This window comes from Salvelinus sp. IW2-2015, linkage group LG7 (genome assembly GCF_002910315.2).
Source record: "Salvelinus sp. IW2-2015 linkage group LG7, ASM291031v2, whole genome shotgun sequence".
In the NCBI taxonomy this organism is placed as follows: Eukaryota; Metazoa; Chordata; class Actinopteri; order Salmoniformes; family Salmonidae; genus Salvelinus; species Salvelinus sp. IW2-2015.
Window position 1 is genome coordinate 9,134,992 of NC_036847.1, and position 12,858 is coordinate 9,147,849.

The 12,858-nt window shown below is 45.6% G+C and overlaps 1 protein-coding gene across 1 annotated transcript in view; it reads right to left on the minus strand.

Annotated features, from left to right (window-relative positions):
- espn (espin) overlaps positions 1–12,858 on the minus strand; it is a 104,913-nt gene that overhangs the window by 33,359 nt on the left and 58,696 nt on the right. Inside the window, 5 exon segments of the mRNA XM_070444414.1 lie at positions 5,059–5,107; positions 5,109–5,163; positions 5,165–5,250; positions 5,253–5,285; positions 12,550–12,711. Of these exon segments, the coding sequence (XP_070300515.1) occupies positions 5,059–5,107; positions 5,109–5,163; positions 5,165–5,250; positions 5,253–5,285; positions 12,550–12,711 (385 nt within the window).

The following is a 12,858-nucleotide window of genomic DNA, read 5'->3' on the forward strand; positions in this document are numbered from 1 at the left end:
ATATAGACAAAGCTGTTTCTTTGTTAACCGCTCAACACAAAATAGCCGCATGTTCGTACTCCCTCGAATCATTTGGAGAAAATATCCTTTCTATTTTATTCAGCTTTGTTCAATTGTATTCTTCATACTGTAAAATACTACAAAATAATGTCACGTAATTCTAAGCAAATCTTGTCTGCTACATGAGTGTAGCCCACAGCCATATGGCATTGCCAGATCAGGACAACTCAGAGTATGCTATTTTGTTCTTCTGAAATAGACTACATTTTCTTCATATCATGTTTCTTTAGACCTGTCTAAAATAAATAATGGATTTATTGTGAAGGTGTAGGCTATATTACATGAATTTATCAGACTTGTAAAAATGTTGATGTTCCAAAGGTCTACATCAGTGGCTTGTAGGCTACGTGTGGAAGCCAGGAGATGCTAAATGTGTTTATGTTAATTAACGGTGTCAATTACCGTGAGACCGGCAGTTATTTGCTTGACAATCACCAGCTGACAAMATTTTGTGGCTGCCACAGCCCTAGTGGCGAGTGACACTGACAGACACCTGGATGTTGAATATTTCATCTGCCAATCGGTCAGGGAGAGGGAGAGAGAAGAGTGAGAAAGAGAAAGAGGAGAGAGAGATGGGAGAGCGAGAGAGAGAGACTTGGTGGCGATTGACACTCGGCACTGGTAGACACCTGKCTGTTGAATATTTCATCTGCCCATCGGTCAGTGGCAGACACAATACTGACCTAAGGCCTGTATGAAACGCAAAAGAGGAGATGAGTGCAGAGGAGCCTTGATGCTGTTTTTATTGTATCATTTTTTGAGTGCCTGCTTGGCTCCACTTGGAGTAAAATGACACCCTTGTGACAGGACCATAATGGAGCCTCCACTTTCGGGTTCTACTCAATTCATCTCCAATGATCATATGGTTTGGAAACTAAGCGAAAAACTATTTTGGCCAGAAGGGTCATGTGCACCGGATGATATATTTAGGCAAATCTGCAAATAATCTGCGAGTGCAACTCCAAGGGAAAGAACAAGACTTTGCACCACTCTAGAGCCAATGTAGAGATAGATTGACACAAGTCTGCCAATATGCTGCAACTGAGAAAATGCTGCAGCAAATTATTTCACGCGACCAAACCGAAACAAACAATCAAGATGCACAGATTAGGAATGCTCCAGCACAGCGACCGTAACAGCTCATTGTGTAAAACAAAAAAAATCCTGTTTCGCTGCCACGAGCCCCAATCTCTTTACGACAGAATAGTGCCCTAAAAATTGGGTCTGCTATTAATTGTTAAATCTAGAAAACAAAAGCACTTTGTTTGGAAATTGTACTCGTGTAAAGGACATTGTACTCGTGTAAAGGACATTGTACTCGTGTAAAGGACATTGTACTCGTGTAAAGGACATTGGAGAAACAGAGGTTTTCTATCTGGTAAAGAAATTAATAGACAACACATCCTGCAATGCCAACAGGTGATTTGTCTGAAGAATGCATCGAGTGACAATGGTGACTGTCTATTAACACAATAACAGGTATTAAACAATTGTTGAGTTACCTGAGAAATGTATTTATGCAATGACTGTCATATTGAACAAGTAAAGTGGTTTTTACATATGGCAAAGGCACTTAGTTAAGTGACTAATGGGTGTACTGTGTATATACAGTGTTCAAAACCTTAGGAACACCTCCTCTTTCCATGACAGACTGATCAAGTGAATCCAGGTGAAAGCTATGATCCATTATTGATGTCACTTGTTAAATCCACTTCAATCAGTATAGATGAAAGGGAGGAGACAAGTTAAAGAAGTTTATATATTTTTTTACAATTGAGACATGGATTGTGTATGTGTACCATTCAGAGGGTTAATGGGCAAGACAAAATATTTAAGTGCCTTTAAACAGGGTATATTAGTAGGTGCCAGGCTCACCGGTTTGAGTGTGTCAAGAACTGCAACGCTGCTGGGTTTTTCACACACAACAGTCTCCCGTGTGTATCAAGAATGCTCCACCACCCAAAGGACATCCAGCCAACTTGGCAACTGTGGGAAGCATTGGAGTCAACATGGGCCAGCATCCCTGTGGAACGCTTTCGACACCTTGTAGGGTCCATGCCCTGACGAATTGAGGCTGTTCTGATGGCAAAATGGGGTGCAACTCAATATTTTTTACTGACAAATAAGTGCAAACCAACTAACTCAGTTTAGATAACACAAACGTATTCAAATAACATTAACAATTAAAGGTAAAATCAACAAGGGCTACCTGAAACCTTAAAACCAAATCMGACTGACAACTCAATCAACAGGTCAAACACTAAACTATACAATAATAGAATTAACACAACTGAATAACAAGACTCATCATACCTTTTCTAAGACACCTAAGGTCATATCTTTAACATCCCAATGACAGACAAGGCATAAAGCTCACCCAAAACAAATAAAACAGTAGGATAGATACATCACCTGAGTTTAAGTTATAAAACTCCTCTCAACTTGACGGTCCAGTACACTATGGATCATTCATTAATTCCTGCCTGCCGGGGAGGCAAAAACCCGACTTGCTGCGAGGCAACGGCAACAGGCTGACCGAGAAACCGGGGCAAAGCTTCATGCAGTCACCCACCCCTCCTTACCCCCCCCTCTCCCTCCTGCGCTCTCCCCATCTCCCTCTCCGCCCAGAGAAAAGAGAGCAGCTGTCTATAAAGGACCCGTCGTAGTTGGGGAGAAATCCAAAGGAATCAGTGGTAATTGGCGCCGACAGCGAGCGGCTTGCCAAACTGGGCCTGGATTTAAGATCCAGCCTTACCCCACTTCCCCCGTTTGCCTCATCCTGCCTCCTCCAGCCCCACCCCTTCCTCACCCCTGCTCACATTAGCACTGCCGGTAGATTAGAAGGAGGGAGAGATCTCAGTCAGGCAAGCTAATGAGCASCCTAGTCCAATGAGAAGCCTGATCACACACAGCCAGCCAGCCTGACCATTGACATAAAGCGAGATCTAGAAGCAGACCCTTTCAGCTCCAAGGCACCATCACAGCCCATCATCTATTCTAAAACAAAACGCTACAGGCCACATTCACCTCATTCATTTGACAGATTAACCATGTATGTTTCATATATATATTTAGATATAAATCCACACAGACCATACACAAAAATATCCATAAAATAGCGGCCCCTGACAACTGATGGTATTACCCGCCGATGGGCCTACCTTCGTCTTTTTGGTCCGGGCAAATATTCACTGCGGTGCACAAGCTCAGCTTTAGCGATTCAGAGTCTACAAATGCAGAAAGCTCAGTTTTGTGTGGTGTAATATTTTCTCTAGAGGAAAGGATGACGGGTGTGGACTGGTGTAGCACAGCAATGGGACCGCAATAGCACAGCAATGGGACCGCAATAGCACAGCAATGGGAATGCAATGGCACCAGGTTTATGGTTAATTTCTAATGGTTATACTGCTGCAGGCTGCATCTAAGGGCCATTGAAGCGTCTGAAGTCCCTTTACCCCCCTTTACCCCCACCAATAACCCTCTCTCATCAGGAGGAAACACGTGTTGCTGGTCCTATTGGGGATACTTATTTCGGAGGTTTCAGATACATATATTTAAGTACCGTAGAACAGGTATGCTCGACGCTTCTTAGCCATGTTATTGAACAGGGGAATCATGTCCGCTCTATACTGTATATGTCTATACACCTCATTTAAATAAGCTCTTTGTTACACATCTACCCATCTATTATTACTTTTATGTGACTCTTATTAACCCTTTATAACCTGCCAACTAACCAGGATACAGCCTCCGACCCCTTTTGCTTTGTCGTTTTCTGCCCAATAGACTGTGTGGACAATGACAAACAGTCTCAAGCAGGCAGACAGTGAGACAAGCATCATGGCAGGTGGATGTAAAATAAAGGAGGGGTAGAATGGAAACGGTGTGAACTGTTAAAAGACAGGACATCTGTCCAGTGGGAGGACGAGGATGTTGATTTGAGACTCGCCTTAATTGCCCATGAGGGGATAAATAAAGTCATATTGAATTGGAGCTCCCAGTACTTACTCTTCATCACCTTGAGTGGGCCGCCTTCTGACTGAGGAGAGGGGGACAGAAACGCCCCGCCTTGGAGAGGCGGCAGTGGAGAGAGAGATAAGAGGAGAGCGAGAAGGGGCAGGCACATGCAGTCAGATAGCAGGTGTTCCAGAGGGGAGGGGAGGAGAGGGATGGGACCATGAACACAATTGAAGGAGGAGGAATAAGAGAGCTCATTAGTAGAAGACAGATGAGTTTCAAGTTCAAGAGGACAAATCAAATATGAGAAAGTCAAAACCATAGAGATAAAAACTATAGAGGCTGACGTCATAGATCCCCAAAGCTCTGGAATGGAACAATTTGCCGGCCTCTTACCTGAGGACAGTTCTAAACAAGCAACATCTGGATTCTATGGTCAAAACGTTCTTTGACATCTACTACTCAATTGAACATTTCCCCAAATTCAAATTCCCCCCAAAGCAGAGAAAATAACCAGCATCTTTGTAACTAGAACAGAGGGAGCAGACAGGGGCGACGAGCAACCATGGCGAAGAGCAGCCATGTCAGGTASTGTCAGTCAGTCAAGGCAGAGAGAGAGGGGGGCAATTAAGGAAATGGCTGAACACTAAACCGGTTCTCAAGGTAACGGTAGCACTGAGCAAGGGCATACATTTGTAATCAGTTATCTGGGACGGTAAGGCCAGACTCTACAGAATGAGATAACATTGTTTTTGCGCCTGCCCCAACTCAGCTTTCCAGGAATAACTGCACTATCAGGGGGAGCARAGGAGTCTATTGACACTTCGCACAGGTTTTGCCAAATGCAATGGCCAGGCAAAAAATACTTAATAAACCATTTAAAATACAGTAGCAAATATACCATGACATGTTTTTATTCAGAATGAACTGCAGCACAATGTCAGAAAGAAAGGGAGAGTGAAAACAGAGACAAAGTGAAAGCGAGGAAAGCAAAATAAAGAAAAAGAGCGAAAGCTACAGGTAGCGGCAGTGGGCACTCACTTCCTGAAGAGGAGGAGGGGCGTCGCTGGTTGGTGTTTGAGGAAGGGCTGTACTGGTAGGGGGCATTCCGAGGGCAGTGGTGGGGGAGGAGGGGTGCCGGGGTGGGGTTGCCGATGGGGAGGGAGGTGGGAGAGGAGGAGAGAGGAGAGGGAGGGACAACTCCTCCGTGGTGCCGTTCTGGGGCTGGGGGCGGGGCTGTCGGCTGGCTCCTCCAATAGCACAGAACCCTGATTGGATCATAAAAAATAAAAAAAAAATGTTTAGTTTGTATTCCACCAGTCAAAACATAAACAGATACCTGTCCATCTTAAATATGAAGGGTCTCATTTTGACAGAGCTAAAATGTAGAGATGTTACAAAAAGATCATTTTAAATATCGGACACTTAATAAAAAGCAAATTTTGTTATTGAATCGTACACGCACTATTGTTAGTTTTAAACACATCCATAAAATCGCTCCCTTTGCCATGGACATCGGAAAAGAAGAAATGGAGCTAATTATTTATTATTTTTGAAAACATCTTCCAATTTTTTGCACCGCCAAATGGTGATCTTTCTATCAACTCATTCCTTGACAGCTGGAAAGGAAGTTGTAATCCTTTGACTCTCTATGTCCCCTATCCTCTAGGCCGGCTCGGTCCTCCCCTCCTGCTCCGTGGCTCGACGACTCATTGCGGCTCACAGAACCGGGCTCCGGGCAGCCGAGCGGAAATGGAGGAAAACTCGCCTCCCTGCGGACCTGGCATCCTTTCACTCCCTCCTCTCTACATTCTCCTCTTCTGTCTCTGCTGCTAAAGCCACTTTCTACCACTCTAAATTCCAAGCATCTGCCTTAACCCTAGGAAGCTCTTTGCCACCTTCTCCTCCCTCCTGAATCCTCCTCCCCCCCCCCCCTCCTCCCTCTCTGCGGATGACTTCGTCAACCATTTTGAAAAGAAGGTCGACGACATCCGATCCTCGTTTGCTAAGTCAAACGACACCGCTGGTTCTGCTCACACTGCCCTACCCTGTGCTTTGACCTCTTTCTCCCCTCTCTCTCCAGATGAAATCTTGCGTCTTGTGACGGCCGCCGCCCAACAACCTGCCCGCTTGACCCTATCCCCTCCTCTCTTCTCCAGACCATTTCCGGAGACCTTCTCCCTTACCTCACCTCGCTCATCAACTCATCCTTGACCGCTGCTACGTCCTTCCGTCTTCAAGAGAGCGAGAGTTGCACCCCTTCTGAAAAAACCTACACTCGATCCCTCCGATGTCAACAACTACAGACCAGTACCCTCTTCTTTCTTTTCTCTCCAAAACTCTTGAACGTGCCGTCCTTGGCCAGCTCTCCTGCTATCTCTCTCAGAATGACCTTCTTGATCCAAATCAGTCAGGTTTCAAGACTAGTCATTCAACTGAGACTGCTCTTCTCTGTGTCACGGAGGCGCCCGCACTGCTAAAGCTAACTCCTCTCCTCTGCCTCATCCTTCTAGACCTATCGGCTGCCTTTGATACTGTGAACCATCAGATCCTCCTCTCCACCCTCTCCGAGCTGGGCATCTCCGGCGCGGCCCACGCTTGGATTGCGTACTACCTGACAGGTCGCTCCTACCAGGTGGTGTGGCGAGAATCTGTCTCCGCACCACGTGCTCTCACCACTGTGGTCCCCAGGGCTCTGTTCTAGGCCTCTCCTATTCTCGCTATACACCAAGTCACTTGGCTCTGTCATATCCTCACATGGTCTCTCCTATCATTGCTATGCAGACGACACACAATTAATCTTCTCCTTTCCCCCTTCTGATAACCAGGTGGCGAATCGCATCTCTGGCAGACATATCAGTGTGGATGACGGATCACAACCTCAAGCTGAACCTCGGCAAGACAGACCTGCTCTTCCTCCCGGGAAGGACTGCCCGTTCCATGATCTCGCCATCACGGTTGACAACTCCATTGTGTCCTCTCCCAGAGTGCTAAGAACCTTGGCGTGATTAACATTAACATTTAAGTCATTTAGCAGACGCTCTTATCCAGAGCGACTTACAAATTGGAAAGTTCATACATATTCATCCTGGTCCCCCCGTGGGGAATGAACCCACAACCCTGGCGTTGCAAGCGCCATGCTCTACCAACTGAGCCACACGGGACCAGTGATCCTGGACAACACCCTGTCGTTCTCAACTAACATCAAGCGGGTGACCCGTTCCTGTAGGTTCATGCTCTACACATTCGCAGAGTACGACCCTGCCTCACACAGGAAGCAGCGCAGGTCCTAATCCAGGCACTTGTCATCTCCCGTCTGGATTACTGCAACTCGCTGTTGGCTGGGCTCCCTGCCTGTGCCATTAAACCCCTACAACTCATCCAGAACGCCGCAGCCCGTCTGGTGTTCAACCTTCCCAAGTTCTCTCACGTCACCCCGCCTTCGCTCTCTCCACTGGCTTCCAGTTGAAGCTCGCATCCGCTACAAGACCATGGCTTGCCTACGGAGCTGTGAGGGGAACGGCACCTCCGTACCTTCAGGCTCTGATCAGGCCCTACACCAAACAAGGGCACTGCGTTCACCACCTCTGGCCTGCTCGCCTCCCTACCTCTGAGGAAGTACAGTTCCCGCTCAGCCCAGTCAAAACTGTTCGCTGCTCTGGCACCCCAATGGTGGAACAAACTCCCTCACGACGCCAGGTCAGCGGAGTCAATCACCACTTCCGGAGACACCTGAACCCCACCTCTTTAAGGAATACCTAGGATAGGATAAAGTAATCCCTCTAACCCCCCCCCCCCCTTAAAGAGTTAGATGCACTATTGTAAAGTGGTTGTTCCACTGGATATCATAAGGTGAATGCACCAATTGTAAGTCTGCTAAATGACTTAAATGTAATGTAAATGTAATAATGGTAGGACCAATGAACCGTATCACCCCTGACTGCACAGAAAGACATGCCAATAGACAGTCTAGCAGTGCTTGGCTGGGCCCATAACATTATTGTATGTGGGAGGAGAGGAGAGAATGATACTGTAACAGATGTAAACAAACAAAGCATGTGTGTTTAGTGAGTCTGCCAGAAAAGAGGCAGTAGGATGTTCTCTTGATAAGTGCTTGAATTGGACCATTTTCCTGTCTGCTAAGCATTCAAAATCGAACGACTACTTTGGGGTGTCAAGGAAATGTATTGAGTAAAAAGTACATTATTTATATACGAATGTAGCGAAGTAAAAGTAAAAGTTGTCAAAAATATAAATTGTAAAGTAAAGATATCCCCAAAAATTACTTGAAAAAGTAATATAAAGTAATTTTACTTAAGTACTTTACACCCACTGAGTGACACTAAGGGCTCAGAATAGCGTTTGTTGGCCGAGAGTACTTAGCACCTTTGAACATAATTGTGGCGCCGAGTGCACACCAATTTTACATGTAGACTCACAAGGTCCTAATTGGCTCAATGTAGATTACACCCAAATAGTTCAAACTGTCGATACCTATGACATTATGGGGCCGCTCCTTGGGGGGGGGGGGGGGGGGGTTGACTGTGCGTGCAGGACCTCATGATGCTGTCTGTGGATAATGTATCTGCACGTTTTTTTTCAGCACAAAACATCTAAAACACAATTTTAGTTTTTATAGACTATATTTTTTGTTCGGACAGAAAACCCACGTATTCGTTAAACCATTTATTTGAAAATAGATTGCAATACTTGTGGTTTTGGCATTAGGCTCTGCTCGTTCAGGGAGCTTACTGCCAGAGCAATGTGTCAATTATTATCATTATTAATCAACTAAAGGCAGTGAGTGAGATATACCAATCCCCCTAACGGAACAAAAAGAAGAACCAAACAGTTGGGGTGGTGGTGGACTAGCAGAAAACACAACGCAGAGTGGGTGGCAGCAATGATACAGCAGCAGCAATATTAAGAAGCAAAGAAAAGCCAAATCGCATACCTTAGCGCAGGGGTTCAAAAGTCAAATGGACGGAGGGCCAAATAAAAAATTTAGCTACAAGCCGAGGGCCGGACTGGTTCGAATGTTCATTGAAAATTTTAAATGACGCATATAGTCTTAGTGAACCTAATTGAACCTACTGAAAACCTAACAAATATATTCCAATATGATCAGATAAAAAAAGCAATATTTCTTCATGGCTCTGTCAGTAATCTTTAATTTTCAACAGACACACAAAGACAATTTCCTTTTATAAAAATCCCCATAACATGAACATTAAATGAAAGAAACCGGTATTCCAAGGCACCATCAGTAGCCTATATTTTCTATTTTAGCAAAAGTGGGCTAAATTTACTTCAAAAGAAAAAAACAATAATAGCAATTTCTATCATCCACTCAACGAAAATATTTTAAAATATAATTGGATTGAAATACAAATAAAATAAAGTGCAAAAATCTATTAATCAAAAACAACACTTGTGTTTAAGGAGAAGTAACATGCAGTGAAAACAAATATTAAACTTTAACTTTTAAACTTGAACTGAGTAAAAACTCTAAATATGTGATTGCACAGTAATGTTCACTGTTTGAGGTTGAGGGGATACTTGGTGGTGTCCCATCTTTTCCACAAGTTCATCAATGTTCGGGGTAAGGCTCTGAGCTGAGGAAATCCTCAGAATTGAGTGGAGGTGTTCAGCAGTAAGTCGACTTCTGTGTGATGTTTTGTTCAGTTCATCAAAGAAAACAGTTGTTCACACAGGTATGTGCTGCCAAACATAGACAACGTTTGAGCAGCCTGGATGCGCAGCTGGGGCATTGTGGTGGGAGGAAACGGGCGAACTCCGCAGCACCCACTGCCGCATATTTTGCCCTCAGTGCATCATTGCATTGGAGGTCAATCAACTCCATTTGGAGGTTTGGGGTGAGCTTTCCACGTCAACAGCAAATGGTTACCGAGCAGTTCCAACCTGCTTTTTGTGCTTCAAAGTCAGCAATCGGCGTCGAAAGTCAGCGGCAAGCATACCTATTTTATCAGCCAACTGTGCGCTCGGGAACGCACTGGTAGAGAGCTTCTCTTTCATGGTCTGGCAGCTGGGAAAGTGGCTCAAATTTTCTTTCCGCATCTCGTCTCCCACAGAGTCAGTTTGGTTTTAAATGCCTTCACTGTACTGTACATATCAGAGATGACATGATCCCGACCCTGCAGCTGCAAGTTCATGCATTCAGATGACTCGTAATGTCACACAGAAAAGCCATTTCACACAGAAACATTTCGTCTCGGAGTTTGTGTTGTGTCTTTCCCTTTGCTGTCCAAGAACAGACAAATCTCCTCACGAAGCTCGAAACATCTTTGAAGCACCTTTCCCTGGCTTAGCCATCGCCACCTCTGTGTGATAAGGCAAATCACCATGCTCCGTTTCTAACTCCGTCAGAAATGCCTTGAACTGGCGGTGATTCAAAACCTTTGGCTCTGATAAAGTTAACTGTGCGCGTGATGATGCTCATTACATGCTCCATTTTCAAGGCTTTACCGCACAACGCTTCCTGGTGTATGATACAATGATAAGCGTCAGCTCACCTGTCGCGTTTTCCTCTTGCATCTTTTCCCGTATCTTCGCCACCAGTCCGCTCCTGTGTCCACACATCGCAGGTGCTCCGTCGTTGTCAAACCCACGAGTTTTTCCCCAAGGCAGCTCCATCTCATTTACACATCTTGACACCTCTTCATACAAATCATGCCCGTAGTTGTGCCATGCATAGGACGTAAAGCCAAAAACTCCTCTGTCACACGCTAGGCTGAGGTCCACTCCGCGATGAAAAATTGACAACTGGGCAATGTCAGAAAATGTCGGTGCTCTCATCCACAGCCAAGGAATAGCAATGAATCTTTTCCCTTTTTCACAAGCTGCTCTTTTAGATTGATGGACAACTGGTCTACTCTCTCGGCAATGGTGTTTCTGCCTCAGACTCACATTTAAAAGAGTTGCCTTTTTTCTGGGCAAACTTCGTCACAAACTTATCATGCAGTTTTTGATGAAATCCCCCTCCGTAAATGGCCGGCTGATTAGCGATCTCTTCTGCCAAAATAAAACTGGCCTTGACAGCAGCCTGGCCTTGTGATTTGGGCTTTTTTGAACAGAGCCTGTCGAGATTGAGGCCTCGTTTTAATTCCTCTGCCTTTTGTAGCCTTTTGTCCATGTCCATATTCTTGTTTTGTCCGCGTGTTTCGTTTCATAATGTCGTCTCAGATTATACTCTTTCAGTACCGCCACACTTTCTCCACACAGAAGACACACAGGTTTTCCAGCTACCTCCGTGAACATATACTCCGACTCCCACCTTGTTTGAAACCCCCGGTTCTCAGTGTCCACCTTCCGTTTTGCCATTTTGATGGGTATCTGAAAGTTAATTTTACTGTGATGCTGACGACTGCTGGGCCAATAAATATTGAAATGAAGCAGCCTACTGCTCGGTGCGTCACCGTTGCATTGTGGGAAATTGTAGTATTGGTGCGTGTAAAAGATCTGCGGGCTGCCGGCTTGCTGCGGTCTGCGGGCCGGTTCTAATAATAAATCAAGATCATTCCCAGGGGCCGTAAAAAACCTTCTCGCGGGCCGGATGTGGCCCGCGGGCCTTGACTCTGACATATATGCCTTAGCGCAAACCTTTGAAAGGTTAAGCACAGATTTGTTATAAAGCCAAGTTTGCATTCAAATGTAATTTCCCTGGTAGTACAGTGCAGTCCTGGTTAGATTCACTTTGAGGATAATGGAACAGTAATCAGTTTGTTTGTGCCTGTGTTTTGCAAGTGAGTTTTCACAACAGGGCGGAGATCAGGCGTTGGTATCGGTTGGTATCGGATGTTATGTTAYGTAACACAGAAACACACTGCCGTCTGTGGCCCTTTAGGACAGCAGTTTCTTTCTCTGTTCCGCGACAGAGTTGTGCTGCACTATGCTGGCTTGTCAGGTGGGGCAGCAAGACCTGGGTTGAGGTGAGGATTAGGGCCTGGCTGGGAGGAACAGAGTTCTGCTAGATTAGAGCGCAGTCACTGGGGGATGCACTGGTCTGACCGACCGCTACAGGASCCAATCCTGTTGGTGCAAGCCAGTTGACTCTAATGGGGCATGGTATGGCAGCCATTTTGATTATCAACAGCTTGAAAACGCTGTGCGGCTGACTTGACTATTACAGAACTGATCTTGTGTTTGTCACAGAACCACCAGACCAAATATTTAAAATGTTAAAAGAGGGGAATAGCCCATGAACCCCCCAAACAAACGTCTCCCTCTTCTACAGTGAATATACTACGGTCCTGGAGAGATACTGGGTGAGCATGCTTGTGTTCCAGCCCAGTACTATCACTTCTACAGTGAATATACTACGGTCCTGGAGAGATACTGGGTGAGCATGCTTGTGTTCCAGCCCAGTACTATCACACCAGTTTCAGGAAATCAACTGGACCATGATAAGTTGAATCAGGTATATAGTGCTGGGCTGGAACACAAGCTTGCACACCCAGTTTGCTCTCCAGGAATGGAGTTGGAGAACAACCCCTGTTGTCTGGTCCTGCTTACCTCCTCGTTAGGCGCCATGGCTCTGATCCCACGGTTGTCGACCGTGTCGCTACCCAGGGCTTTGTAGTAGTCCCCGGTGCTGGGCTGCTTGTTGAAGTTTCGAGACTTTCTGTTGGAGTCCACCCGACGCAGCCTATCGTGGTGATCTCCTGGAGTCAGTTGCTGGGTAGAAACAAGAAAGGGGCCAATGAGCAGTGAGTAAATATATAACATACTGAACAAAAATATAAATGCAACATGTAAAGTGTTGGTCCTATGTCTGCTGCCCGGTTCAGTTGAAACCGGGATTTATCCATGAAGAGCTCACTT